Here is a 26818-nt window from a genome sequence, read left to right as displayed (position 1 = left end):
TCGAGGCTGCACAGCCCACATGGAGACAGTACAATCATGTTGTCTGCATCACATTATTACTTTTCATTTACAAAAAGTTTCCAACATGAAATGTGTATGCAGTCTGCTGGCTGTCATGTGAAAGATGCAGTTTGGCTCCTCTCCTCACGATGTTACTTTTATTCAACGTTAGCTCTCAAATCTTCTCTCCTTAAACATTCATGGCAATTTGCACAAACAGCATGGAACGTTTCCATATTCTCTTACATGATAGTAAAGGGAAAATAAGAGATTTAGAACTAATTGCAGGATTGTGTTTTGGCAAAAGTGCATACAATTCCTGAAAATTTCATTAGAAAGTAGATGGAGGTTTGTTTGGTTTTGACAGCAACTTCTATTTAAAAAAAAAAAATAGATAATTTCTAATATCCAGTCAGCACAAGCAAAGTTACAGCTAGATGGGTTGAAAAAATAGCCTTTCACAGTATTTTTATTAAATAAGCTTTGTCCTCCTGGTTGATGTGCTATATGATGCTGAAAGAACTGGTGCAGATCTGACTAAATTTTCTGCTTGTTTAAAAATACTGGAGTAGTGTGAACTCAGTATAAAGAGTTTTCATGCCGTGATTTCAATTTATAGTTAGAAACGCATCGCATCATAGATTTTTTTAATAATGTGCAGTGTTAAATTTGGTTGTACTGGTGCAACAACAAAGAAGTATTCAAGTCACACGTGTGCAAGTTTAAGGGCGATTTTTAACTGATTGCATCTACCAGTAGGACTTGCACTAGTGCAAGCAAACCTGGATATAATTGAGAACACGATGTCTCATTTTGGATCACAAAAAAAATAATTTAAAAAAAGTTATTTCTGTTAAAAGCAGCTGCAACTTTTATTTTATAGACCAAAAATGAAGTCGTCTCCTCCACACACCCCCCATCATACACACACACACACACAAATATAGAAAAGGCAAAACCGTTGTTTAATGAATGATATGGTGGGCAAACCTCCAGGGCAGTCATCTCAATACAGAACGTCTCATTCACCACAGGTAATGCCACTCAAGTACTACAGTCTGTTTTGTTAAAATCTATACGCACACACACGCATGCATACGCACGCACACACCCTCTCGATGCATAATTTCAGGTCACTTTACTGCATAATTAAAAATAATAATAAAGGTCATGAAAACATTGCAATGATACAGCAACAGAGGTCTGAGGCACTCAGGGCAGAGAAGACGTTTCCTGGCAAATTTGGTATTTGGTGGTACGTGTGAGTCCTGTTCCATGAAGCACTAACCCCTTTCCCCCACCTAAATTCTGCAGTGCTAAGGGGAGCCAAAGGTGTGCAGCACCTCACATATGCTCGGGTCTAAAGTGGTAACAAATTCACTATAGACACCTTGGAAAAGGTGTATTTTATGCCCATGATTGTATGATTTAATGTCTGCATTGGTTTAACAATTTCTTGCATTAGAGTGGTGTAAGACTAAGTCTGCAATGGCGTCTGAAAAATTTTTCATTACGATTCAGAAGAAAAAATATATTTCCTCAGCAGAGACCAAGGATGATGGAAAGGAAGTGGGCATGGGAAAAGAAAGGGGAGAGAGAAGAGAGGCTTACTCAGTCCACACTTCTTTACATGACAATTCCCAGCTCATCACGACCCATTAACAGAAAATGAGGGGCTGTATTTGCCAACGTTTCCCACTCTATACCCAGTCTGAGGGAGAAAGATCAGTTTTCACAGCTGCCCCCCAAAGACTTTCCAAAAGCATGAAATTCACTTAACTGAGGGGGAAAAATGACCTGTTCAAACATTTCTAAAAGAAAATGAATACAGCATTGAAAGTGTTCCATTTCTCACACTCAGACTTGGGAGAAATATACTCATTTCACTGTAAATCTTGCAAATCCAGTCCCCACAGCCACTGCGGATGTACCTCTAGAAAACGCCCCACAGTTAACATGCAGGGATCCCGTGAATCGCGGGATCTTTTTGGTTCTTGTTTCACTCCTTTCCCTAGGCAAGTCTGATACATCAGCTCCACTGAGATTTTGGAGCAAGAGGCTGCCTGCAAATGCTGCTTCGCCGAGAAGCAGCTTATTCCAGGGACCTGCGTGTACAACAGAATGTATTAATTTTCCCTGTAGGAAGCCCATACTATCAAATGTCCAGCAAGAGAAACAAGTCCTGCCATTAACAGTGTGTCACCTACAGTCACAATCTCCAGAGGCCACCAGCAGAGAGGTGGGGACAGGATTAAAGGTAAGGGAAGCCTGTTCCTGGCAACATGCACATCTCTCTCCTTTCTGCCCCCTTCTCAACTGATAAACAAAACAAGGCCCAGCCCATTAGAACAGCATCTGAAGAAGCAGGAGCAAGTCTTTGGAACTAGAAATGCTTAAAATCTCAGGTGCTGCTCGCACACCATGAGAAACAGGGGAAAAAAACCTGGATCCCAAAATATCAAGTCCCAGTGGGAAAGGTTACCCACACTTTTCTAGCTAATATCATGGCAGCAACAGAAGCAATTGTGGGCCTAAACAGAAGAAAGGTGCTAAAGAGATAACTGAAGAAAAAAGAAAAATACAGCATGAGTGTTGCAGGTAGGAGGAGAGCAGGAAATTCTTTAAATTCTTCTCTGCTTTTCCAAACATTGGATCAGGTTCTTCAAGATATTCCTCTTATCTACAATCACTGAGAACAAAGTAAATTATGAAATCTCTCTATTCTGTACTCTTAAAAAATGCATAGTACAGAGACGAAAAAAAATTATATATATATATGTATCGTTCAGATCCACCTGCTCAGTCTGGGCTATCACTGGGACATGAAATGGGGACGAATACTATCCAGCCGCCGGGTCAGGATCTCGCAGCCTGTGTCGGTGACCAGAAGTGTGTGTTCAAACTGGGCAGATCGCTTTCCATCTCTTGTCACCGCGGTCCAACCATCAGGCCATGTTTCATCTTGCCAACCGCCTGAAAACATAAATGATGACTTCTGGACTGGTTTTAAGTATATCAGTTCCCCAAATGAAAAAAAAAAATCATCTATCAGCTATACAGAACAGAACCAGCAACTTATTCCATCACTACTTAATAGTAAACAAGAGTTACCATTTTACTCTATTGCTGAATTGCTCACCTTCACAGATCATTGGTTCAATTGTAAATACGTGACCTGGCTTCATGACTCCAACTGCCTTATTTTCTGCAATAAAATAAACACTCAAGTTAGAAAAAGTATGGGTAGATCTTAGTAAATTAATTAATCTTAGTAAATGAATGAATCCTTGTCCTGGAAGAATGCAGCAGGAATACTGTAAAGTCAGAGAAGCCCTTCAGAAATTAGCCATTCACCCATCTGGTTTTAATTCTATATTAAGATTTCCTATAGTTCTTTCCTTCTACCCTCCTCTGACCCTGCAATATTTACTCAAGGAGCTTAAAATTAATTGCTATCTTTCCAACAACTGGAGTTAAACTCCAGTTCTATAAAAAAACCTGAAGGAACGTAATACAGGAATTTCTGCAAATCTATTGAATTGTCTAAATCACCTAGATGCTTTAAAAATCTCAGGCATCAAGCTGACAAAACAGCAACCAGAACATTTTTCTTTTACTTAAAGGGTCTTGCCTTTGTCTCCATCATCTACTGGTATTTCTCACTCTCACCACTTACATTTAAGTTTCTGATCTTCTGCATCTGAACAAATTTTGTCCTTTATTCCTTGTAGTTTTCATGATTTCGTTAAATAATTTAAAGCTTATAAAATGAGCTTTTTGTTTTTATAAGTCCCTTCATAGTAAGGCAGAAATAAGCAGCAGCTTTCACTTATTTTTCCCGCAAGAGACTAAGTTCCTCAGGTCTTTCTACTTTGCTTTTGCTGTGAATCTGTGTTTTAAAATACCAGGAAAAAAAAAAAAAAACAAAACAGCATCTTCCTTTCTGGGAACAGACATCTTGGCTCAATTATTAAAAAAAGTTCAAAGTTCCCAACAGCTGGGAAAAAATAGAAATTTCCTTTTTTTGAGATTGCATTTTAATTGGTATAAAATGCCCTCCATCTCCACAGAGTCCAGATTTTATTCATTTTACATGACAAAAAGTAACTACCAGAAATTGATACTATTCTACCCTGTGATTAACAGATTTTCTCTGTTCTCTGAAAAAATAACTTGAGGAAATGAAGACGTGAAAAGTCAGGGATTGCTAGATTATAATCTATAACTATAAGCCCTGTTAAAACTCATGAGGAGATGAGAAGATTGAGGCATCTGTCAGGCCTGAGGAAATAAATCACAGAATCACAGAATCACAGAATGTTAGGGATTGGAAGGGACCTCGAAAGATCATCTAGTCCAATCCCCCTGCCAGAGCAGGAACCCCTAGGTGAGGTTACACAGGAAGGCGTCCAGGCGGGTTTTGAATGTCTCCAGAGAAGGAGAATCCACAACCCCCCTGGGCAGCCTGTTCCAGTGTTCTGTCACCCTCACTGAGAAGAAGTTTCTTCTCACATTTAAGTGGAACCTCTTGTGTTCCAGCTTGAACCCATTACCCCTTGTCTTACTGTTGGTTGTCACCGAGAAGAGCCTGGCTCCATCCTCGTGACACCCACCCTTTATATATTTATAAACATTAATGAGGTCACCCCTCAGTCTCCTCTTCTCCAAGCTAAAGAGACCCAGCTCCCTCAGCCTTTCCTCATAAGGGAGATGCTCCACTCCCTTCATCATCTTTGTGGCCCTGCGCTGGACTCTCTCCAGCAGTTCCCTGTCCTTCTTGAACTGAGGGGCCCAGAACTGGACACAATATTCCAGATGAGGTCTCACCAGGGCGGAGTAGAGGGGAAGGAGAACCTCTCTGGACCTACTAACCACCCCCCTTCTAATACACCCCAGGATGCCATTGGCCTTCTTGGCCACAAGGGCACAGTGCTGGCTCATGGTCATCCTGCTGTCCACCAGGACCCCCAGGTCCCTTTCCCCTACACTGCTCTCTAATAGGTCATTCCCCAACCTGTACTGGAACCTGGGGTTGTTCCTGCCCAGATGCAAGACTCTACATTTCCCCTTGTTATATTTCATTAAATTTTTCCCCGCCCAACTCTCTAGCCTGTCCAGATCTCGCTGGATGGCAGCACAGCCTTCTGGCGTGTCAGCCACTCCTCCCAGCTTGGTGTCATCAGCAAACTTACTGATAGTACACTCAATTCCCTCATCCAAGTCATTGATGAATATATTGAACAGTATTGGTCCCAGAACTGACCCTTGAGGCACTCCACTAGATACAGGCCTCCAACCAGACTCCGCCCCATTGATCACAACTCTCTGGCTTCTCTCCTTCAGCCAGTTTGCAGTCCACCTCACTACCCGATCATCCAGTCCACACTTCCTCAGTTTTGCCGTGAGGATGCTGTGGGAGACGGTGTCAAATGCTTTGCTGAAGTCAAGGTAGACCACATCCACTGCTCTGCCATCGTCAATCCACCTTGTTACGTCTTCATAAAAGGCTATGAGGTTGGTCAAACACGACTTCCCCTTGGTGAAGCCATGTTGACTGTCCCTGATGACCCTCTTATCCTTGATATGTCTTAAGATGGCACCAAGGATAAGGTGTTCCATCACTTTCCCAGGGATGGAGGTGAGGCTGACCGGTCTATAGTTGCCCGGGTCCTCCTTCTTGCCCTTTTTGAAGACCGGAGTGACATTTGCTTTCCTCCAGTCCTCAGGCACCTCTCCTGTTTCCCAAGACTTGGCAAAGATGATGGAGAGCGGTCCAGCAATGACTTCAGCCAGCTCCCTCAGCACCCGTGGGTGCATCCCATCTGGACCCATGGATTTATGGATGTCCAGATTGCTTAATTGCTCCCTAACCCAGTCCTCATCAACTGAGGCAGACTCCTCCATTGCCCTGCCTTCCTCTGGGGCCTCAGGGGTACGGGGCTCCTCAGGACAGCCTCCGGCAGAGTAGACAGAGACAAAGAAGGCATTCAGTAATTCTGCCTTCTCTGTATCTTCTGTCACCAGGGCACCCACCCCGTTCATCAGTGGGCCTACATTGCCTCTGGTGTTAGTTTTATCTGCCATGTATTTGAAGAACCTCTTCCTGTTGTCCTTGACCCCTCTCGCCAGGTTTAACTCTAAGGAGGCCTTCGCTTTCCTAGTTGCCTCCCTACATCCTCTGACAACAGCCTTATATTCTTCCCAAGTGGCCAGGCCCTCCTTCCATGATTTGTAAACCCTCCTCTTCCACTTGAGTTTGCCCAGCAGTTCCCTGTTTAACCACGCAGGTCTCCTGGCTCCCTTCCTTGACTTCCTGCGCGCCGGGCGCGGTGGCGCGCGCCTGTTGTCCCAGCTATGTCGGGAGGTAGAGTCCGTCGAATCGCTTGAGTCCAGGAGTTCGAGACCGCACTATGGCGCTATGGTGCGTGAACCCCGGAGGCGTGGGGCCGGGGGCACCGGTTTGTAAATAAATGTCCTATCAGGGGAGCTTTGCAGCCGAAGTGGGTGCGAACTGTTTATCACCGCTTCATATTTATGTTGCCAGTTGTCTGCTGGCTCTTCAGCTTCTCTCCTTTGCCTCTGTGAATGCTGTTTCTTAGTCCTGCTGGCAAAAATTGTCATGGGGACGTTGCCATTTCCAAAAACTAAGGCTGGGAACCTGGTGGGGGAAGGTCGTTCCTCTGCCACACACTACAAAGAGGTTTCCAGGAACACCAGATCACAACACTCAAATGAAGGAAGGTGAAACAACAGGATCCGGATTCAGGCACGACACCCGTCCATACCATTTAAAACGCCTCTTATTCACATCTGGAAACAGCAGTGAGTTTTTGCTTAGACCTTCTAAGGATAAAAACATTTGCCTATTCGTGTCAGACAAGGACGTCTAAGTGACTTCACACAAAAACATTGAGCGCTTACCCAGTACAGATGAGAGCTAACACTAACCATTAGTGTAGGCACAGTTTGACTCAGTATATAATATATTCACCTTATTTAGCTTCATAAGCATGCCATGGTCCAGAGTTCAGAAGAAAAAAAAAAATTTCACAAGTGCAAAAATGCTAACTTGATGGCTGTCAGGCAACATGCTGCTTTATTAGAGAAGCAAGAAGTAAATTTGGTGTATTCATTGCAAACCACTTCGTGCCTCCAGGACAACCCGCAGGGAACAAATACTCACTGGCATAATGTGGCACATTAGGAGCCGTATGGAAAAGTTTATGGATTCCATGCCCGCAGTAGCTCCGAACCACTGAAAATCCATTCGCTTGAGCGTGCTTCTGAATGATGTTTCCCAGTTCTCGGTACCGAACACCAGGTTTTACTGCAAAATGAGAGAGATACAGATGGAAATTTATGGAGCTTGCTTTCAACAAAACTAACCGTCAGTCACCATTCAGGCTGATGTCCCTGTAAAACTCGTGGCTTGTATGGCCATCTGTTCTAGGATGTATCTTCACTCCTAGACAAGATTTTTAGTGGCAATGCTACAACAAATAAGAACGTTCACGTGCAGGACTAACTTTTTTGACAACCCTTCTAGGAAGCCTTAGAAGTCACAGAGTTTAAAAGAGATTAAAATGGTATGAAAAATTCACTTTGAGCACTTGGACAAGGGAGTAATAATACCATAAAACCAACACCTCATCCATCAGCTAATGAAGATGCACCTAAAAAGTTAATAAAGTTACACTGAGAATTGAAATCTCGTTATAATGAACACAAAAGTGAATTTCTGTCATAAACTATACATCAAAGCCAGGATATGAAAGATAGAACATATATAACATTTGCTATAAAGTACAGCAGCAAAGATAAACAATATTCTGCTTTAGCTCTGAAAAACAAGGTGGTCATTTCAGAATAGTAATCCTGCATAAATAGGTCATCTATATTCTTCACAGCTCAACTCTGCAGTATTTTCTTGATCTCACAATGGATATGCAAGACATCATTCATATGGATTTTTGCCTTTTCAGCTTGGCTAGCTATCTCCAAATTATTAACCAAAGTAAGTTAATTATATTTTTTTCCATTTACTTTTGATTAAATGCAAGTTTACAGCCTTCACATATAGCCCCTTAAACTTCAACCTGTAGAGGCCACGAAGCGAGTAAATTTTATTGGGGATTCTAAGAAGCCACAGGGTATTTAAGATATGGACAATACAAATATTTCCAGGGACTTGGCAGATTTTTGTTTTGTTTTCTGTGTTTGTCTAAGAGAACTCAGTATATTCCTTTATGAATGAAGTTGAACATGACATTCTCTAGCTACCTCTTGTTGTATGTCCCAATGAAGCCGTCCTGAGTTATATCTAAGTAACGAAATTGAAGTTCTGTTGGTACTGAAGGATATGGATCTTCTTTTACTTTATCAGTTCATTGTGCAACAACATCATACGAATTACAAAAGTAGGAAGCCATACTTTGGTCTTCCAAACCATACTTTGTTCTTCACACTCTCGAAACTACTCAGATCAAGAACGCCTTATTCATGCAACTAACAGTCTGAAAAGGCTGTTTCTGTGTAAATATCATCACATGTGCATCAGCTCAGCATCAATTAGATTTTCCTTGTCAACCCACATTTCAAATAAAAAACGAAAGTCGCAACCACCACCCATAGAATGTGTTTGGCCAGAGGGTTTACCTGCATCGATGGCTTGCATTAGGCACTCGTAAGTTGTTTGGACCAGCCTCCTCGCACCCTCATCGACTTCTCCAACGTAAAAAGTCTCGTTCAGATCCCCATGGTAGCCATTCCGATAGACAGTAATGTCCACTGCAACAAATAGCAGACACATCGTAATATTAGCACTGTATTTCTCACTGCTTGTCTCTTGATTTGTGAAATGTAAGATTTTGTGATATGTAAAAATGTTGTATGGTCATTGTGAAGGTTACTCAGGAAGAATTGCAGACGTAAACTTTTCCAGCAGAATCAATTCTCTCATGTCTATCCTGTACATTCTACAGGATTAATTAATAAGAGGGTGTTTCACTGGTCAACAGTTTGATTTAATTAAAAAAAAGGAAGAGAAAAAAACATCACACCAAAGCAACACAGGCACAGCAAGCTTATGATTTGTTTTCTAGGTAAATATAAAAACAGGAAAAAGCAGCTCTTTGCTCCATGGTGATTTACCGGGTTAAGGTATTTGCTTAGAATTAATTCCAGCACTAATAAGGGGAAATTACATTTTAAAAGGTGTGTAATCATGTTTTAACTCATATTTCAACTTCAGTAACTTCTATGCATGTTTAGAATAATAAGCCAGACCTTTGCGAAAATTCCAATGCCAAAGTCCATAGAGACAACAATAGAGAGCTGTGCAAAGGCATCGTCTTTGAAATTAAAAAAAGATAAAGCAGGTTGGGCCAAATGGTTACATGTAGACTACAGCTCAGAGCTACCAGCCAGACCAAACCTGACCTAGAAAGGGGCAGCAATCGTGAGGCTTGTTCCGAAAAGGCTGGTACCCGCAGCACTGAGCTCTAGACTTAGAAGCTATTATTGCCTGTTAATATATATCAAATATCTGACCATCCAAAAGGATTCCAACTTGCTTCCAGAGGCAGGCCAAACCTTAGGATACACTGGGTGTTTACAGATAGAAGCAAACCAATGCGATAAACGAAGGTGCAAGTGTTTGTACAAAACAAATGTCATTAATTTTTACTGCCAAACCAAGAAGAAAGGAATGAGAAAACAAAAAACGGTCAAGGAATTTATAAAAGTATCCCTCACCACCCAAGAAGGTGTAAGTACCTTTGAGTACCTAGAACAAAAAGCAGCTGGTACTGTTAGGCTGTGAGATGCCAAAAAAAGGGGTATGTTTTTTAGCATGCACCTATACAATGCCTCACCATCAGGATCCTTTACAGTCATATAATTGTCATGTCCATAGCAAAATCTCAAAGGTCTAGAGCCATCTAAATAAGAATTCACACAGAACTAATCCATTTGAATAATATACATTTTATTCACTATTTATACAGTCTGGAACAAATGGAACCCGGCCCACAAGTGGGATACTCAGGGACTATATTAATACACAGACCGTGGTAGAAGAATTCTCAAGCTTTTAGAGTGGACCAAACTTTTGAAATTGCTTTATTAAATAAATTCATTAATTTAATTATGTAAAGAGCAGAGGTTAATTGGTAAATGAGAACGAAAGCCTTTTTTAATATGCTGTTCCACTATTATCGCCTGCTGGTGAAACCTCACCTTCCTGCGTGGTTTAAGTGGATAGAAGGTAGGAGTGTTGCAGGTTAATTTTGACAGCACTTACCATTAACGATATCTCCCTCCTGCAACGGCCTCCTGTCAGGAATTCCGTGACAGATGACTTCATTCACTGATGTACAGCATGACTTAGGGAAGTTATAATAATTCAGAGGGGAAGGATAGCAGTTCCTTGCAATACAAGCCTAATTTAGAAAATACAATTTACACTTTACATTAGTAAGTTTTGTACCAAGAAAAAACGTACGCACAACAGTTTTACAGTAAGAATGATAGGTGGAAAAACCATGACTCTTGATAATAAGATTCTTCAAGCACTTTTCGGCGATACAGCATCTTGTTATGCTTTGCATTTCTTACCAGGAAGAAAGTAAAGCTACTTCAGTTTTGTTTCTATTCATTTTTATGTTCATCTACCAATGCCAAAATATTCAGGTTTTAACCAAGGCATGACTATTTATTTGGTAAAAGAACAGCCATTTTCAATTATTCTTTTTAAGCACCTGGTCTAAGACTAAGTATTTTTGCAAAAGACACACGTTGGACAAAATAACATATAGCACCACTCTTTCACCTGGAGTTTTAAAACCTTAAGCTTCTTCTTTCACACTCACTCTAATAACCTTTTTGTGATTTTTGCAAAACGGACACATGCATTTTATATATACTTACATATACATACATATACACACCATGTGACATACTAAGCAATTCTGGAAAAATACTACTGTTAACTTTTTTTAATTTAAAAAAAGGTACTTTTTGAAAACTGCAAAGTACCAATTAGGGATATTTGTCAGTATCAACAATGTGCCATGCAAAAGTTTCCAAAAACTGCTGAGGAGGGATAACACCATTTTAACAACTAGCTGTTCATATTGGACGTCATGCATAAGCAAATAATTTAGTGTTTGATGCAGTTAAACAACCACCTCTGGCCTAATTAAACCAGAGCAAGTTCCTTACAATCTTGGCTCAACAGGTACAAATGTAGAAAAACAGAACAGCAACCAGAAAGTTCTCTGACAAACTTAATTATAACAAAATCGTTGCCTTCCCCACAGTGCACACACAAATCCTCCATTATTGGTTTACACACCTTAGAGAGAAGACAGCAAAGAAAAATAAAAATTACACAGTTGAAGTATCTATGACTAGTTAAGCCAGGAAAATACTTGAACATGTATTTCTAATATTTCACCAGATTGTGGCATTAGTTTGCCAGACTGCAAACATCTTGTTTCAATCCTTTCTCAGGCTCCTCAGTTCTGATTCCCAATCATAAATAATTAAACTTTCTTCTTTGTGCATCTTAACCAACAACACAGAGCACAAAATGTCCATGGCCTACATATGATGTTCATTATATAATGGTATCTCTGGAGCAAAAAGGGTTTAGAAGAAAGAAGATTATATCATGTTAACTGAGAAAACAGGTGAAGAAACTTGGAGGATCTGAAACTGGAAATGATGGAAGGAGCTGATACAAAGAGAGGCCGTGGAGTTCCTAACTCATTCTGAATGTACAATCGAGCTGTAACGTATTTCTAACATCTGCACTACCCACTAGCTTCAAAATGGTAAGGAATTCATGCAACATCAAAAGAAAACCACACAACCACCGTTCAAAAATAAAGAGATAGAAGAAAGCACTTATGAACACCGGAAGAACAATAAAATAACCTTACTAAATGGACAGCATGATCGATTTCTTCAGTAGTTACACCTGCTTTCACCATCATGGCAGCAACATCCAACACTTCTCTAGCAAGCTGCAAACGGAACAAAAGTACTGATTCAAAATAAGACCAGGACTGCTCCCCAGATGATTAGCAACCTGTTTTCTCCTGCTACTCTGGAAAGAGTCTTAGATGTCTACAGGTTGTATTACTGAGCCACCTCTGTGGCATGAGAAAATACTCCAATTAAGTATTGGAGCACAATTTCCTCGAATACCACAAACTGAAACCAGACTAACAAAACACATCTCAATGTTTGACTTTACGCACAAGGAAGCGATTACAACTGAAAGGCTCTTTTTCAAAATTTGTTAGGGAGGGTGGGGGTTTTTTGCTTTGTTTTTTAGTTTTCCCTTAGTACTAAACCCAGGAAAAGACAAAGTTCTGTTCTCCTTTATGCACTACAAAATATATTCTTAACAGTAACAACATTTCAGCCACAAATTGTCTCACTAGTTACAACAAAGCCAGAAAACAGATAAATTCATCTTTCTGCTTGCAAAGTAGTTCACTGTGAATTTGGAGTCACAAGGAGAGAAAAAGCAAGAAAATACCAAATTTCCCAAACTATTTTTCAGTGCTCCAAAGTGGTTTTAAAGTTTGTACTCCCAGATGTGCTGTCACAAACTGGTAAAATCACTTCAGATTTTTAAAGAATAAAGGCACTTCATAACAAAACCCAAACCCCACTTACCCTACACACTACCCGCATCCCTTCTATATCCTCAGATGACAATATTTTTATTTGAGAGGTTCCTTTTAAAGCCTGCTCTGATTCAGACATTCCTGAAAAAGAGAGGAAAAAAAATGTTATTTAGAGAAGCAATTGCTACACGTCCAACCAATAAACTTACCTAGCTTACCAATGGCAATAGAATTTATGTACTTTCCCACCACAGACAAAAGTAATGAATCCACCAAGTTAGAGAATTATCATCATTATCTAGATTAATTGGAATTCATACACCTGACACAATATCGTAATGCCCACGCATGCTCAGGATGCCCATTCACTTACTGCATAAAATCATCATGTCCAGTTAGTCAAAACACAACCTTAAAAATCAGATTTACTGAGAAATTATTTTATTCAAAGAAAAGTATTGTTTTCTTTTTTCTGTTCTTGTTTTGTTTTTTAGCTCCTTTGGAGATAATAAAGAGTAATAAATATCATTCTACAAGAGCCATAAAGGATTATATAAGCTTGTGAATATCTCTAGCTATACTATTGCAATAATCAGCTGATGAAAACATGGAAATTCTTCGTACCAGGTTCTGTGCAAAGTCAGTTTTATAGTTGAACAAGTCCCTAAGACAGTATTTTGTGTTGTTTAAATATTTACATTCTCTAAAGAATAACCATAGGACAGCTGGAGATTTTAAAATAACTCTTAACAGACTTTATAGCAGCTTTTTTTTTTTTTTTTTGAAATGCACAGCACCAATACCAATATAAAAAGGGGGAAATACCAAAACAAACCAACAAGCAAGTAATTTTGAATGTATTCCCTCTGTGCCCAAAAACAGCTGGAAATAAAAAAAATACATCAGTTTTCTTTTGGGGGTTTTTGTTACTTTATGGTACATTTCCAACAGATACACTGATGTCACTGACTTAGCAGGAATCACCTGTGACAGCCAACTTATTGCTGTTTGTTACGAACCACAGGACTAGGACTTACTTTTTTTTTTTTTCCCCTTTCTTCCCTGAACACCTTCAAAAGATAACGCATTACAAACTTTGGACTTCCAAAAAATACTTTTAACTACTGTTTTTTTAAAAATCAGTGAGTTAATATGGGGGAAGAAGAGGTAAGAGCGAGAAGAGCAGATAAAAGAAGAGGTTCCATTCTCTAGTATCTCCGTCGTGCTTTAAAGGCTTTTTCAATTAAAAGAAAAATAGAAAGCAAACATAACACTCCATAATTGTGATTTGTTTCAAGTTACCTAGTGGGTGATCAGCATAATCTGGTCTCTGAATATAACTTGGCACAGGTCTTGTTGGCGTCTAAATAAATCACGGTAAAAGGTGGTTAGGTTGCCAGAATACTTATTGCAGTCACAAAAGCAGAGACTCATGCAGCAAATTTAAATACAGTGAAATATGGGTAATTCCACTTAGAAAAAGTTGTGAAGCATATAAACACTACAAAACAGTTCCAGTTTTCATTTCTCAATGATTCTCCTGTTAATCTTTATTAGTTTCATATTATACAACCTCTAACAGCCAACTTCACAGCTTTGTAAAAATCAAACTTTTATGGATCAAGAAAATGAAATTTGGTTTATAATTTATTATCCCTGTTATACTGTAGCGTTTATTCTGCTCCTTTCCAGACTGCAAATGCAGTGGTTCCAAATACATCTTTCATCTCTCTGGTTATTAGTGCCTGGTTAGCAAGACTGTTATTTCTGATCATCGCCCTGGTCATTAGCAGTTTTTATTATAGTCTCATTTGCATCAATCCTACAGCAGTCAGAAGACAAAAAAAGCAAATGTTCGGTGATAACACTACCAAATTACTTGGCCAGTTACAGATCGAAAACACCCCTTCTCCAGGGACGCTGACACCCGCGCACGGGCTCAGGCTCTGTTAACCTGTTCTCTGATGGGCCTGTCACAGATGGAGAAGACCCTGGAGAAGGTGCCACAGAGGCAGCATTTCTAGCACAGGCCAATTAGGAAAGACACGTGTAGATGAAATGTCATTATTCCTGTAAAAATCTGGCTTATTCCATGTACAAACTTGTACCCGTTTAAAAATCTAGCTATGCTGAGGTTGTCTTCTAACACCACCTTTCACAGCTGAAGATGTTACTGACTTCAGTTGTTCTTCACCAGGCGATTACAATAATCTCTGTTCCTTCAACAGAGCTGTTCACCAGGTTATTTCACACCATTTACATAAAATAAGGCCATTTATTTAAATTTTAAATAATTCACCTGAGTTTTTTCTAACCAGACCGCCTGTTACTGATGCATATTACCTTACAGGCACTTCCTTCATTTTAAATACACCAAAAGACAAATCAAGTTAAAAAAAAAAAATAACCACAATAAGGACACAATCATACACGTCCTTGCCGTCAGGTTCTGATTGTTTAAGAAGTTCTCCTCTGCCAGCTAAAATGTGGGAGGTAATCAGGTCGGGACTGGTCCATTAGTTGCTACGGAACGTAGCAGCGGAGTACAGAGTGGCACCTATTGCTTACCAGTGGGTAGTGTGGCCTGAGTTTACCAGTGTATCGATAACCAGACCAGGGATTTGTGTTAACGTCACCTTCCAGGGTCCAGCAGGAGACTTCACGCTTGGCTTTTTCATCTTCTGGAAAGACAAAAAAAGAAAAAATTGCAGCAGCAAATCAGCCCTACTAAGAACTGCGTGGTCCAAAAAGTGACCTAGAAGTACCTAAGTCTAGATTTGACTCTTTCTGGCATTTTAGATACTGATATATGAAAGTGTAAGTAGTAGTTATCATTCTGTATTGCACTTAGGTTTTTCACCTTCAAAACTCACATCCTGCCAACTCTTTCTTCAACAGCAAACCAGGGAGTGTCACGACAGCGGTACTGAATGCACAAAATAAGTGTAGTAATTACTTAAGTTGGTCTTCATTTGTAGTTCTAAAACATGGTTCTAAAACATAATTCTGTGCTTGTTTTCATTCTTGGGAAAAGGTGTATTTCTACAGGAACACTCATTATTCCTTCAGTTAATGCTCTTGGACTGCAGGTAAATGCTCCTTTTCTGTGGTTTCTCTTAGCATTCAGTGACAGGAAGGGTGGGAAGGAGGGTTTCCCACTGTTAGTTCCAACACATGGACCCTGCTGCCCCTCCAGACCTGACAGAGAGACCAAAGGTGTTTACATCGAAGCAAGTAGATCACGAGTGTTACCAAAAGGAAAAATATTTACTCGGAAAGAGGAGGCAAGGGTTAAGAAAGAGCACAGTAGCATTAATTGTTAACTCATCACCTGAAAACTTCAGTTTGCTTTCTCTTGTTTATATCTTGCAAGAACGGAGAGATGGCAAAGATCTGCCACAGCAAGCCCTAACGTGAGCTCCTCAGAACCTCTGTGGCTGACATCTGAGCCATCTGCTCACACGGCATTCAGTTTAGATGAACCACCAAGAAATAATAATTTAAAAATCCAAAGTTTTAACGAAGCGATATTTTGGATTCCATTGAGGTGCTTCAGCAGTTTGTTGCGTCGAGGTCTTGCGGGCTACCAGAACCAAGCTGCCTCAGCAGTTATCCAAGAAGCCAATAAGATCATGGATTTAGTGGAATCATAAGCCAAACTGCTGTCAGATAAACAACAGCATTAGAAGATTGCATCAGAGAATTTCTAGCACTACTAACAAAGACAGTTTCACATCATGCAGGGACAAAGTAATAGGATACAGAATCCGAATGTAAACTATCAGACCCCTTACACTGGGAAGGCAGAAAGAAGGAAAACATTTGTAATTGTGCTACTCCAACCTATTAACCACACAACATTTCTCACGGAAAAATGAGTTTTATTGGGTTTTAGGAAAGGAGGAAGTAAATGACTTGAGGATTTGACTTTTCTGCCATGCCACTTACTTTTTAATCCCACCTCCCTGTTAAGCTGGGATTGATGAAGGTGGGCAGGAGGCAAGGGGGCAGAACTGGGGTCTCTCTCTTTTTGTCTGGTTGGTTTTAAACTCATGGATTACTTTTACTGGAGTAAGGGAGATTCTACCAGCCTACCAGTATTTCTGTGTCAGAGCTACCAGCTGTAACTAAGGCATACAGATACTCTTGTTACCTTCAACTAAGCTCAGCAAAATCCTAGCTACGATACATCCTCCTGTGAACCTTTTCCACTTTACTGTCTTTTACAACATCAAACATCAAAATGCTATGATGGAACAAGCCTGGCAGTGCCTTACAATAATGATTTATTATCCTCCTTGCCCTCTATTTCAGCATCCCTCTTTCTCTGTTCATATACAATGTGGCTCAAGGAATACTTCATACAAACAGAAACAAGAACAGAAACAGAGATTTCTGTACTGCTGCCTCTGAAATTTTACATAGATCTGTAGATTACCAGGAACTGGACAAAATTTCAGGTATGCAGAATCCAGTACTAGATACCTTGGAAAAATCCATACCATTCTTAGTCACAAAATCACAGAACAGTTGAGGTTGGAAGGGATGTCTGGAGGACATCTAGTCCAACCCCCTGCTCAAGCAGAGCCACCTAGAGCCGGCTGCACAAGACAAACAAGTTCAAAACAATATTAAAATGGATTTAAGAAAATGTACTTACTTGCTTTCTTGTGTAATAACTTGTGAGTGGCCCAGCTTCCCTTAAAGCATTCCTAGAATTGCAAACAACAACAAAAAAATGATATATTTTTAAGTAGCATTATCCTGGACAGACATGCCATCCCCACAAAACAGAGAAGCAACTATATTTTAAAAGAATACTAAAAGATAGATTTTATTAACCTTTGTAGCAACATGCAGTAAATGCTACTGTAACTGCCCGTCTTAACAATAGAAAATACTACATTCTGGTAATACATTATGAGCCAGAAGAGACAGAAAGCACAAACAGACACACCCATCACAGTGAAACCCACTGATCTAACCCTATCTGCTAAATATTGTCCCCTTATCATTTCAATGAGTAACTAAATACCACGGTTGCTCCAGGTTGGCCGAAACGCTGTGCTGTTCACGGAAACACAGAGATAAGAGCTCTTCTGGTCTATCTCCGTATCAGACCTTCCAGGATTGCAGTGGGCAGGATGGTCCTCCCTTGGTCCCACAAGGAGCCATCTCCTGCTAACTGTGTCCTTTCTGACTCCTTCCCCAGCACAGGAAAGCAACAGGGACCAACCAGCATGATCGCAGGGGAACAAATTAAAGAGATTAAAGAGGGGAGAAGTGAGGGCTACTGAATGGGAACAGGAAAATTTAAAAAAAAAAAAAGAGGGAAAGTTGAAATGGAAATCAAGAAAAGAGTGTGAAGAAGTTTGTCTTTTTCTCTTCTTCCCAAAAACAAATAGAGCAGTTCATGCAATGAACAATGAATCAGCAAAGGGGCAGATGGAAATGGCTGACAGCTGGAGGAGAATAAAGAAAGAGTAAGATGAAGGACAGACATGGAAAAAAAAGAGAGATTTAAGTCAAAAAGCTGCAGAAGGCAGCATTAAAGGTGATCCTTTAAGGTGCTAATTAGGAAATTACTTGGTTGTGTAGCAGAAAGTCTAATTCAACGGCTATGTGCACTCAAAACAACCATTAGGAAACAGCTAATTCCCATCATTTACAATAACAGCTGAATTTCTGAAAAAAGAGGCAGGAAGCAAACTGTTTTCCTTTATAAGGCAAGACAATACTAATGCTGAATCATCCTCACAGAACTACCATCCTGAGCCAACAACTGATTCAACCTAATGTATACGACACTCAACCAGCCCAAAACAACAAAAAGATCTGTAAACTAAGCCCAACGTACAACATTCTACCCTGCTTCGCAGTTGCTATTGAGCAGTCTTCAGTGCCTAATCCTGTACAGCCGCCTTCTCCCCATTCTCTAGTTAGTCTTGCAACCAGTAGTTATCAAATTGTATCCACAAGACCACGGTGACATGGTCCACAAGGGTGCCTACGTTCGAAGAGATGGTGGTGTGTGCTGTTCCCCTCATTACCAGAAGCAGAGGTCTGTTGTCTTCTCCTGTGCCATCCACCTGAAACCAACACGTTCTCTGGACCGGCACTCGACACATCATTGGGCCACGTCGTGGTCTGGGCAACAAGAGGCTTTGAAACCAACACTTCAGGCTACCAGAGAGAACATCTTTTCGAACAAGCAGCAGAAGGTTTTGCTGTCATGCTCGTATAACCCACTGCACAGACAGACCTTTATGCTGCACCAATATCTGTCTTCTACTGGAGAGAAAAGGAGCGGGTTTTAACTGAGGCCTATTTTAAGAAAAAACTAAAAAGCTAAAAACTCTATTTCAAGGACACCCAAAGCACCAGCATGGTTTTAATCCTCTTTTAAGCACCAGGCCCCTGTTCTGGAGCAGAAGGATTACGTAACTAAGGACCGAGAGCAGCTACCAAGTCTGCAAATGTAGAATCCACTTCTTGGGATACAAAGGAGCATTTGGGGTATGAAGACATGCATCAGTTGTGGTAATTACTGGTTCTAGTTCATTCTCTCCTTCCCCATTAAATTTTGGGGTGTATTCTCCAATGTCAATCCTTTCTCTGACACCAACAGCCTTTCCTATTTGCTGGCCCACAACCAGAAAACACCAGGCGAACACCATGCTGCTGGCAGTACCATAACCCAACAGGTTCTATTTTGGCTTTTTATTTCCTGCAGCTGTAAACAACCCAAGAGGATCCTGCAGAAGGCCGCCACATGTCTGACTTTTCCCAAACACATGTCCCAGATTTTACTTGCCCTCTATTCGCAGAGGAACAGCGGCTCCGTCAGAACTACTGTAGCACAGCTCCAAACAAGCTGCCGTACACCAGGACATCCCAGACACGTAACGTTCACTGTATGCACATCGATCACCTGCCAACAAGTACACACAGTAAGGTCAAAGCATTTTTGTAGGCACAGGTTCTCACATGTGCAGTGTGCAAGCAATGAATATCTCTGTCTTGGGCTGACGTTTCTAGAAGATGCTGCACATCCACCTACAAGCCATATATTCCGTGTAGGATCAGTCATATGCTCCCTGTAAGCACCGGACTCACCGGGTACACACAAACTATTTATATTCAACAACCCACCGCACAAGCACTACGTTGCACACGCCTGCAGAGCTCTGCCTGGGCGATTCCAGATGGAAATACGGCAGCTGTCATCTCAGAAAGGTGGAGATCCACAGCTCTGGCCACAAAGCGTGACCGATGTGCCGCTGCATATTGCAAACACCCTCACCTTCCATCCAGCAGGCTTCCGGACAAGCCATGGAAGAAAGCCACTCCCTGCCTCCGTCTGGACCACTTTCTGGAGAATTTTCTGCTTTTTGCTGAACCTTCTCCTCTCAGCCTTCTGCTGAGACATTCACTTCAATCTTCCTATCATCATTCCTGCCTCTAATGATTCTTCCATGTTCCTATGCCATATACAGATCAGGATGGAAAATTTTCAATAATAAAATAAACAAAATCCGGTTAAAAAATATCCAGGGAAATATTTTTTTTTCTGATATGGTTAAAAAAACCCCAAACACGTGACCTCACATGGCTATATTTGAAAACATTAATTAGCACGCAGGAATAATATGAACTTGGTTTCAAGTTTCTTGGAAGACTTCTTGGATTTCATTTCAAACATTACATTATCCATTAGTATGTCTGGTATTAATATCCCCACCCTTCTCACCTAAAGCGTATTTCTTTTTATTGTACGTGTTTTTTATGTAGCAATCAAGATAGAATTGGAAGATACAAGAAGAGAGGCCAAATGTATGACCAAAAAAAAAGGTAGAAGGCAGTGGGGTCATCCCCAATTTGTTTAGAGTAATCTTGGGTATGACTATTCTATCAGCAAGAAAAATACAACTGTGGTTTTTAGAGGCCATTGATATATTTAAATCTTTAACAACACTTCTGGCTTCAAGCCGTTCTTAAGCCAGTCCCACTAATCCTGCACTTTGAGACAAGCTCAGCCCAGCAATCACCAGAACCTGTGCATTTACCAAAAGGTAACTAAAGGCACAGTCAGCATTACCATCTAGGAAGATTCCTCTTGGATCACCTTGTGGAAGCCAGATTATTTCTGTAAATGATTTTCACCTTATGGATTCAGCCCAATATCTACTTACTGGTTGAAATATTGACAGAATCATGCAGCATAGCAGAATTTGGTGGAGTACATTTTCACTATGTACACAATGATCACTACCAAATACCTTAGGATTTTTTTTTAATCATCCACTGAAGGAACAAAATAAAACGAAACCCTTTAAAACAGTTATTGAGCTACTTAGCAAGGCATTTTTTTTCCTCTGATTATTGTCACCTTTACAGTAATAACAGGGAGCTGCTTATTCTTTTGGTTCATGTATTCATGCAAACTGGTTAAGAAGCAGAAAAGCACAGCCAACTTCAAATTCCAGAGGAGAAAAGGATGCTAAATGCATCACAGTTAGAATATAACTACGCTGTAAACCTCTGTACAACACAGACATAACCAAACCAGCTTTGAACAAGCTACCCAAGTTCAGGAAGCTACGCAGGCACCACAACCCAGAATTCAAGGCACATCCATCAATTGTGTTCCTGAACCGCCTTTGCAAGGTAGCAGCTCAGAGTTAGTTCTGCCAACTCTGTCAGCGATTTCCAGCCTTCGGGCTGACACCGTCTTCTTCAGGCTTCCCTCCACCTCCAGGTACTCCTGCTTTACACAACCTCGCATTTTACACTGTAAATACACCTATCAGCAGGAATGCAAAAACTGCCCTGCTGTGCAAGTTACTGAGAGCTTCAGCTCATGTCCCGCCTCCACAAAATTACCCCTCTCCATCCACTGTGCTCTTCATTTAGTGCCACTGTGATGAATTTCCAAAAATAATTCTACAGAAAAAAAAAAAAAAAAGAAAAAAAAAGAAGACAGCTGGAATTCAGACTGTGGGGACAGACTGGCTGTCTCTCTGCATGTCATTATACCTCAAATTATAACAGGCAGGCATCTAGGAAACAGTGCCAAGCAGTACACTGTCTTTAAAAATATTCTGAGCAATTTTTTTAATATAATTTGAAAATTTTCTTCAGAATGTAAAATTGTCTTGGGTTTTGCCTAATGAGAACTCATTTTTAATGAAACTACCTTGAAGGTATGACGAGCAGATGACAAAAAAGCTGAAGTACAGCATTTAGCTTAAGAAAAATATTGGGATGCCAGTGATAAATATATTTACTACAAGACAGATTAACTGTACATTGTATCCATAAATATGTTGGAGAGGGCAATTGTTAATACATTTGATGTTAAAACAGGTGCCTCTTTTTAGCACGCTGCACACTATGCTTGTCGGTGCGGTACAAGCCTACAGAAACAGCCTGAAAGAAACAGTACAAAATTCCCAAACTGGCCTAAGCAGCATACACGAACAGTCAGTTTTTCAGAGAAGCCGAATATGCATTTTCAGATTCAGATCCAAGGGAAGCACCTCCATGCAGCACCTTGGTATCAGCAAGGCTGGTTTTCTGCTTTGGCTAAAGCCTGATCTCACCCAGAGACTCTTGGGTCCCACGTGGCAGAGCCCGTCCTTTGAATAAGGGGCCGTGTTTTGCACCTCTGCAGATTTGCAGGGGTGTACAAGTGATTTTTGAGAGGAGCAAAGGAACAGCAGACCAGAGGAATTCAAACTGGACCATCCTTTCAGTTTATCTGCCCATAGGAGTCTGAAGTTTTACTTTCAGAAAGTTATGATGGTTCAGCATTTGTGCCTCAGAAATAACCAGGCACCGCGGACACAGGTACTTATGGTGATTTATAGGCAATGAAAAACGTCAGCTTCATCTGTCAAAAGATCATCTAGAAGACAGTATCTGCAGAGTGCCACTTATACCAAAAGAAACCCATATGTGTTACAGTTGGATCCAAGCAGCAGGTTCTCGACTATTTTAGGCACAGCAAAGAACAGCAAACCAAGAATGAAATACGGCACTTATGTCCTATGGTCTGACAGGAGAGAGGACAAAAAATAGTTTCATCCGGCTCCACTGCCCCCCACGCTGAACACACTGGAGGTGAAATGAAACAGCAAAGGGGGGGATGGGACAGCACCTCTCTTCTCTTCAGGACCACAATTTTTCACAAATTACTGTGACCAAGCCAGGACTCCTGTTCTGACAGCAATCCACAGCCCCCACATCTCGGAGAAAAAAAATGCAGCACAGGCCACTGACTTTATAAAAGGCAAATGTTTCCAGTATGTGGCTAGAAATAGATATTTGTGAATATGGCTGGGGAAATCCCTGCCACACCAGCATCCAGTCCACACCACAAAAAAACCTCAGACTACTCTGTTTCGTCCGAGACACACAGATATAAATAGTATGAGAGAGGAAGTTTTCATGAAGGCGACGCAAAATTATTAATAAAGAGATCAATTTACAATTAGAAGGCTCATATAAAAGTGGTAACTGGAGATCTCAAGAGCAGTTACTACTTTCCCTCTCTTTATCATTCAGCAGCTTGTAGAAGACACACAAGAAATGTAAATTGTTTGTGTATTTAAACACAATTTATGCATACTACATATAATTTGCACACAAGTGACATGTGTATCTATAAATGCAGATTTTACAATAGCAAATTCATCTTAGTAAGAGGAACAACATGCTTGAGATGTCATGCTGGGCATCCCGTGTTATTTCCACATTCAGAAGAGACAGTAATTCAATCTAAGATGATAAACACATACAATGCTGTAGAAGTCTCTACAAAAGAGAACACAAAACAGTGAAAGAAGGAAGCTGGCAGTGAGAGTTCCTGATTTACTAGTCTAAATGAAGGTATTATTAAAGGTTAACAGCAGACAGAATCCCTCAGCAGAGTATTCCCTCTCGTTACACCTCGGAGTGAAAGTAAAAAAAATAACAACAACACTGGGGTTCAACGCACCACCTCAGAGTTCCTCGGCTGCTAAAAACCATCTTCACCCCGTCCCCATCACCAATTCCAAACCTCCCTGCTAGGCCAGAATGTGGCTGCCTTGGTCCCCTCTCCCGCCATGACCCACAAGCACAACTGTTATTCAGCAGCTGTCCCCAGTTTCCAAGGTGCACAACACCCAAAGATGAAACACTGTTGGCTCAAAGGAATTTCAAAGGATGTCAAATTAGTTCAGAGTAAGCATTTTCAGGGCATGTTGTTGAGACGTACTCTTTTTGATGCAGAAAGGGGAGAAAGCCATGACCAGAATAATGCCCTTTCTCAATGAAAGGAGAAACGCAAACAATAAATCCACTGGGGAAATCACTATCTTCATACAAATCTACTCGAAAAGTTCAATTCTCTACGTGCAGTGGCAAAAAATAATATTTAATCAATCTCCTCATTACACTGAAATTCCCAATCCTATACTGCCTGCATTAGTTTTTCTTAACAAATTATATGTTACTATTTATAATCCAAACACGTGAATCCATACTGATTACCTTTCTACAGCAGTTCACACTTTTCTATCGCTTATTCTTAGCGCTGGAGAAAATAAACTCCTACAAATTTGGTTTTAGCTCTGACTGGAGTTTTGTCTGTATGAAAAAGTCACTGTAGGCTGCCAAATGAATTAATTAGCCCAGTGTGCATGTCAGTACAGATGCTCTTACCCCTCAAAGAGATGCCGGGTAGCTTGTCGCTCCCATCCTGCCCTCAGCCCAGAGTAAGCGCCCGCACACCCGCAGGTAAAACCACTGCGTTCCGTGAGGATGGGTTGACTTTACAGGTGTGTCAAGCGGGGCCACAACAGGCAAGTGTTTTCAGCAGCATCTTCTTGAAGCACTGGTGTTCTCTGATCCTGCAGTGTGCAGCTTTGGGGAGCTAAACTAGCAGAAAATTTAATGCAACTGCTTTTTCTCCATTAAAAGGAAAACACTAAAACCCCCAGATGTGGCTCACCAAAGAACCAGGGCCAGTTTAATGGAAGGGGTAGAAACCTTCATCCTCAGAGGGAGGGAATAGGACTGCGCCAGCTATTAATGCCATCCCAGGTCCACTTATTATCTTATCTAATGGTTATTAATGCATGTCATACCACAATGGAAAGAAAACCCCCAACGAGAGAACTTCGGAAAAGTTTCATAAATGCTAACCAGTCCAGCGTTGTCCGCTGAAACTTGCTGGAAGTTCAGAGAACAGGCTGCCATTAATTCCCTTCTACTGTAATACACGTCGCCCCAAAACCTTCAAGGCACCTTTCATAGAGAGGATAACCCTGCTTTACTGAGCAGGACACAGCAAGCAGAACAACACACCCGAGGTCATTCAGAAGCAAGACGCCTGGGATTCTCAGTTCAGTATTTTATTTTTTAGGCAGTTCAGCCTTACAAGCATGTAGTCAGTTATCCAGCAGCCTATTTTAACAAGCTAATAAATATTTCTGGTAATTCCCCTTTTACCTCACAACAGTAGCGGAAATTGCAGAAGAATGAAACCTAATAGATATATAATAAGAACCTTTGCATCCTATATAAAATTAGTTGAGTTGGGGATGGGACAGAGGGGAGTGAAGATGTCACCAGAACTTCTCGCATATGCTTGTTTGGTCTGTTAACAATTTTTTTTTTTCATCACCAACACACACTTGTATACACTGAAGACGCATTTATGATGAGCTTTGCACCAGACATGTCAAAACAGGTAGTAAAACGCAGAGTGAATCCTACAAACCAACTACAAGCACCACGTGTGAAGTACAGATACAGGATTGTCGGAACAATTTTGAGTTGCCGTCAATCTCACTGAGCATTGACTCTCAGCGTCTGGCACCAGAGACTCCGGGGAAGGTACCAGAAACCAGGCGGTGGGTGTGTGACCCGCACATGGGAAGTTTTCCCCTAGTCCTACGCAAACCGCAACTATCACTTTACGTCCTGCCTCAGAAAAAATTGTCCAATCAGTAATTTAATCTAGCTGATGTGATTGAATGGATTTGTTAAGTTTATCTACAAAACTTCAATGATTTTAGCTTGAATTACGATTTTGACAAGGAAGTTCGCCATTAATCTTTGAATTAAACACGTACTTCCTCGCTGATGTTGACAGAAACTACACGTACAAAAAGCTCAAAGTATTAGGCTATGTATTTTAAAGTTATTTAAAAAAAAAAAACAAAACAAACCCCACTCACCGGCCAGGCTTTGCTATTTAAATTAAGGACCAAACTACATTATCGCTGCAGTAATAAGTGAGGATAGTTGAGGCCTAGAGTATGTTTAACAGGAGTTGACGGCTGTATGACAACTGGCCTAACCTGAATCCCCCTGTAAATGATCCAAAGTAAAGATATTAAAAAAAAAAAAAAAAGGGAAAAAGAAAGAGTAGACCACCAGATCCCAAATAATTTTCCCCAAAGCTTTTATTTAGTTGAAGGAAACGGGAAAAAACCTGTTTTTCTGAGCAACAAGTTTCCCGGCGTTAACCTCGCCGAGCAACTCGGGAGCTGCTGCAGGCACAGGCTGGGATTTGATGAGCGCGCCTCATTCCGTCCCCCTTAAACCCTTATTTTTAAGAGGGGGAGGACAGGACCACCCGGCAGAATAAAACGTGCAGCCTCTCACGAACGCTCCGGCTGCTCTCGGCCACGCAGCCCCGCGTTACCCCCGTTCGGGGGTAACGCGGGGCTGCGTGGCCGAGAGCAGCCGGGGGGCTCCCGGCCCGCTCCCCTCAGCCACACGGAGCAACAAACGGCGGAACCTGGAGGCAAAACGGCCCACGAAGCGCCGGGCCCGGGCGGCCGGGCGGCAGGCGAGAGCAGCCGCTTCGTCCTCCCGCAGCCCGGTCCCATTCGCTGACTGGAAATCTCACCATGGTCGCCCCCTCCCTGGTATTTCCCCTCAGAAAGGCGAGCGCTTCCCCGGAGGGAAAAACCCGGCCCGCAGCGTGGGGACGGGACGGGACGGGACAGAACGGGGGTTGGCTCACCTGAGAGCAGAAGTAGGAGCCCTGGATACCCAGCTTGAGGCAGGTCGGGCACTGCAGCTTGGCCTCGCTGCTGCAACCCGCCGTCTCGCAGACGCGCGGCTCCACCGCCGCCATGCTGCCGGGCGGCCACAGGCGAGGCAGGCAGGGAGGGAGCGAGGGA

General features: G+C 41.4%; 1 protein-coding gene across 1 annotated transcript; it reads right to left on the bottom strand.

Moving 5' to 3' along the window:
• Positions 1-55: 55 nt before the first annotated feature.
• Positions 56-26818, bottom strand: METAP1 (methionyl aminopeptidase 1). Its single transcript, XM_065634820.1, has 11 exons — positions 26659-26818; positions 17299-17350; positions 15207-15319; positions 13941-14001; positions 12688-12779; positions 11943-12026; positions 10301-10439; positions 8656-8787; positions 7184-7327; positions 3140-3205; positions 56-2973 (listed from the first exon to the last, which is right to left on the bottom strand). Exons 1-11 carry the CDS (start codon positions 26770-26772, stop codon positions 2813-2815), a joined length of 1158 nt encoding a protein of 385 aa, XP_065490892.1. The 5' UTR covers positions 26773-26818; the 3' UTR covers positions 56-2812.

Source organism: Caloenas nicobarica, chromosome 4, assembly GCF_036013445.1.
Source record: "Caloenas nicobarica isolate bCalNic1 chromosome 4, bCalNic1.hap1, whole genome shotgun sequence".
Taxonomy (NCBI): Eukaryota; Metazoa; Chordata; class Aves; order Columbiformes; family Columbidae; genus Caloenas; species Caloenas nicobarica.
Note: the sequence above shows the minus strand (reverse complement) of the source record. Positions and strands in the feature narration are given on the sequence as shown.

What these genes read in the sequence shown, in the direction of transcription:
- METAP1 (XM_065634820.1), bottom strand. Translation starts at nt 26,772, where the DNA reads ATGGCGGCGGTGGAGCCGCGCGTCTGCGAGACGGCGGGTTGCAGCAGC. An exon ending in GGATGCGGGTAGTGTGTAGG is followed by an intron (nt 12,027 to 12,687) that starts GTAAGTGGGGTT and finishes TTCCGTTTGCAG; the next exon opens with CTTGCTAGAGAAGTGTTGGA. An exon ending in AATGCAAGCCATCGATGCAG is followed by an intron (nt 7,328 to 8,655) that starts GTAAACCCTCTG and finishes CTCATTTTGCAG; the next exon opens with TAAAACCTGGTGTTCGGTAC.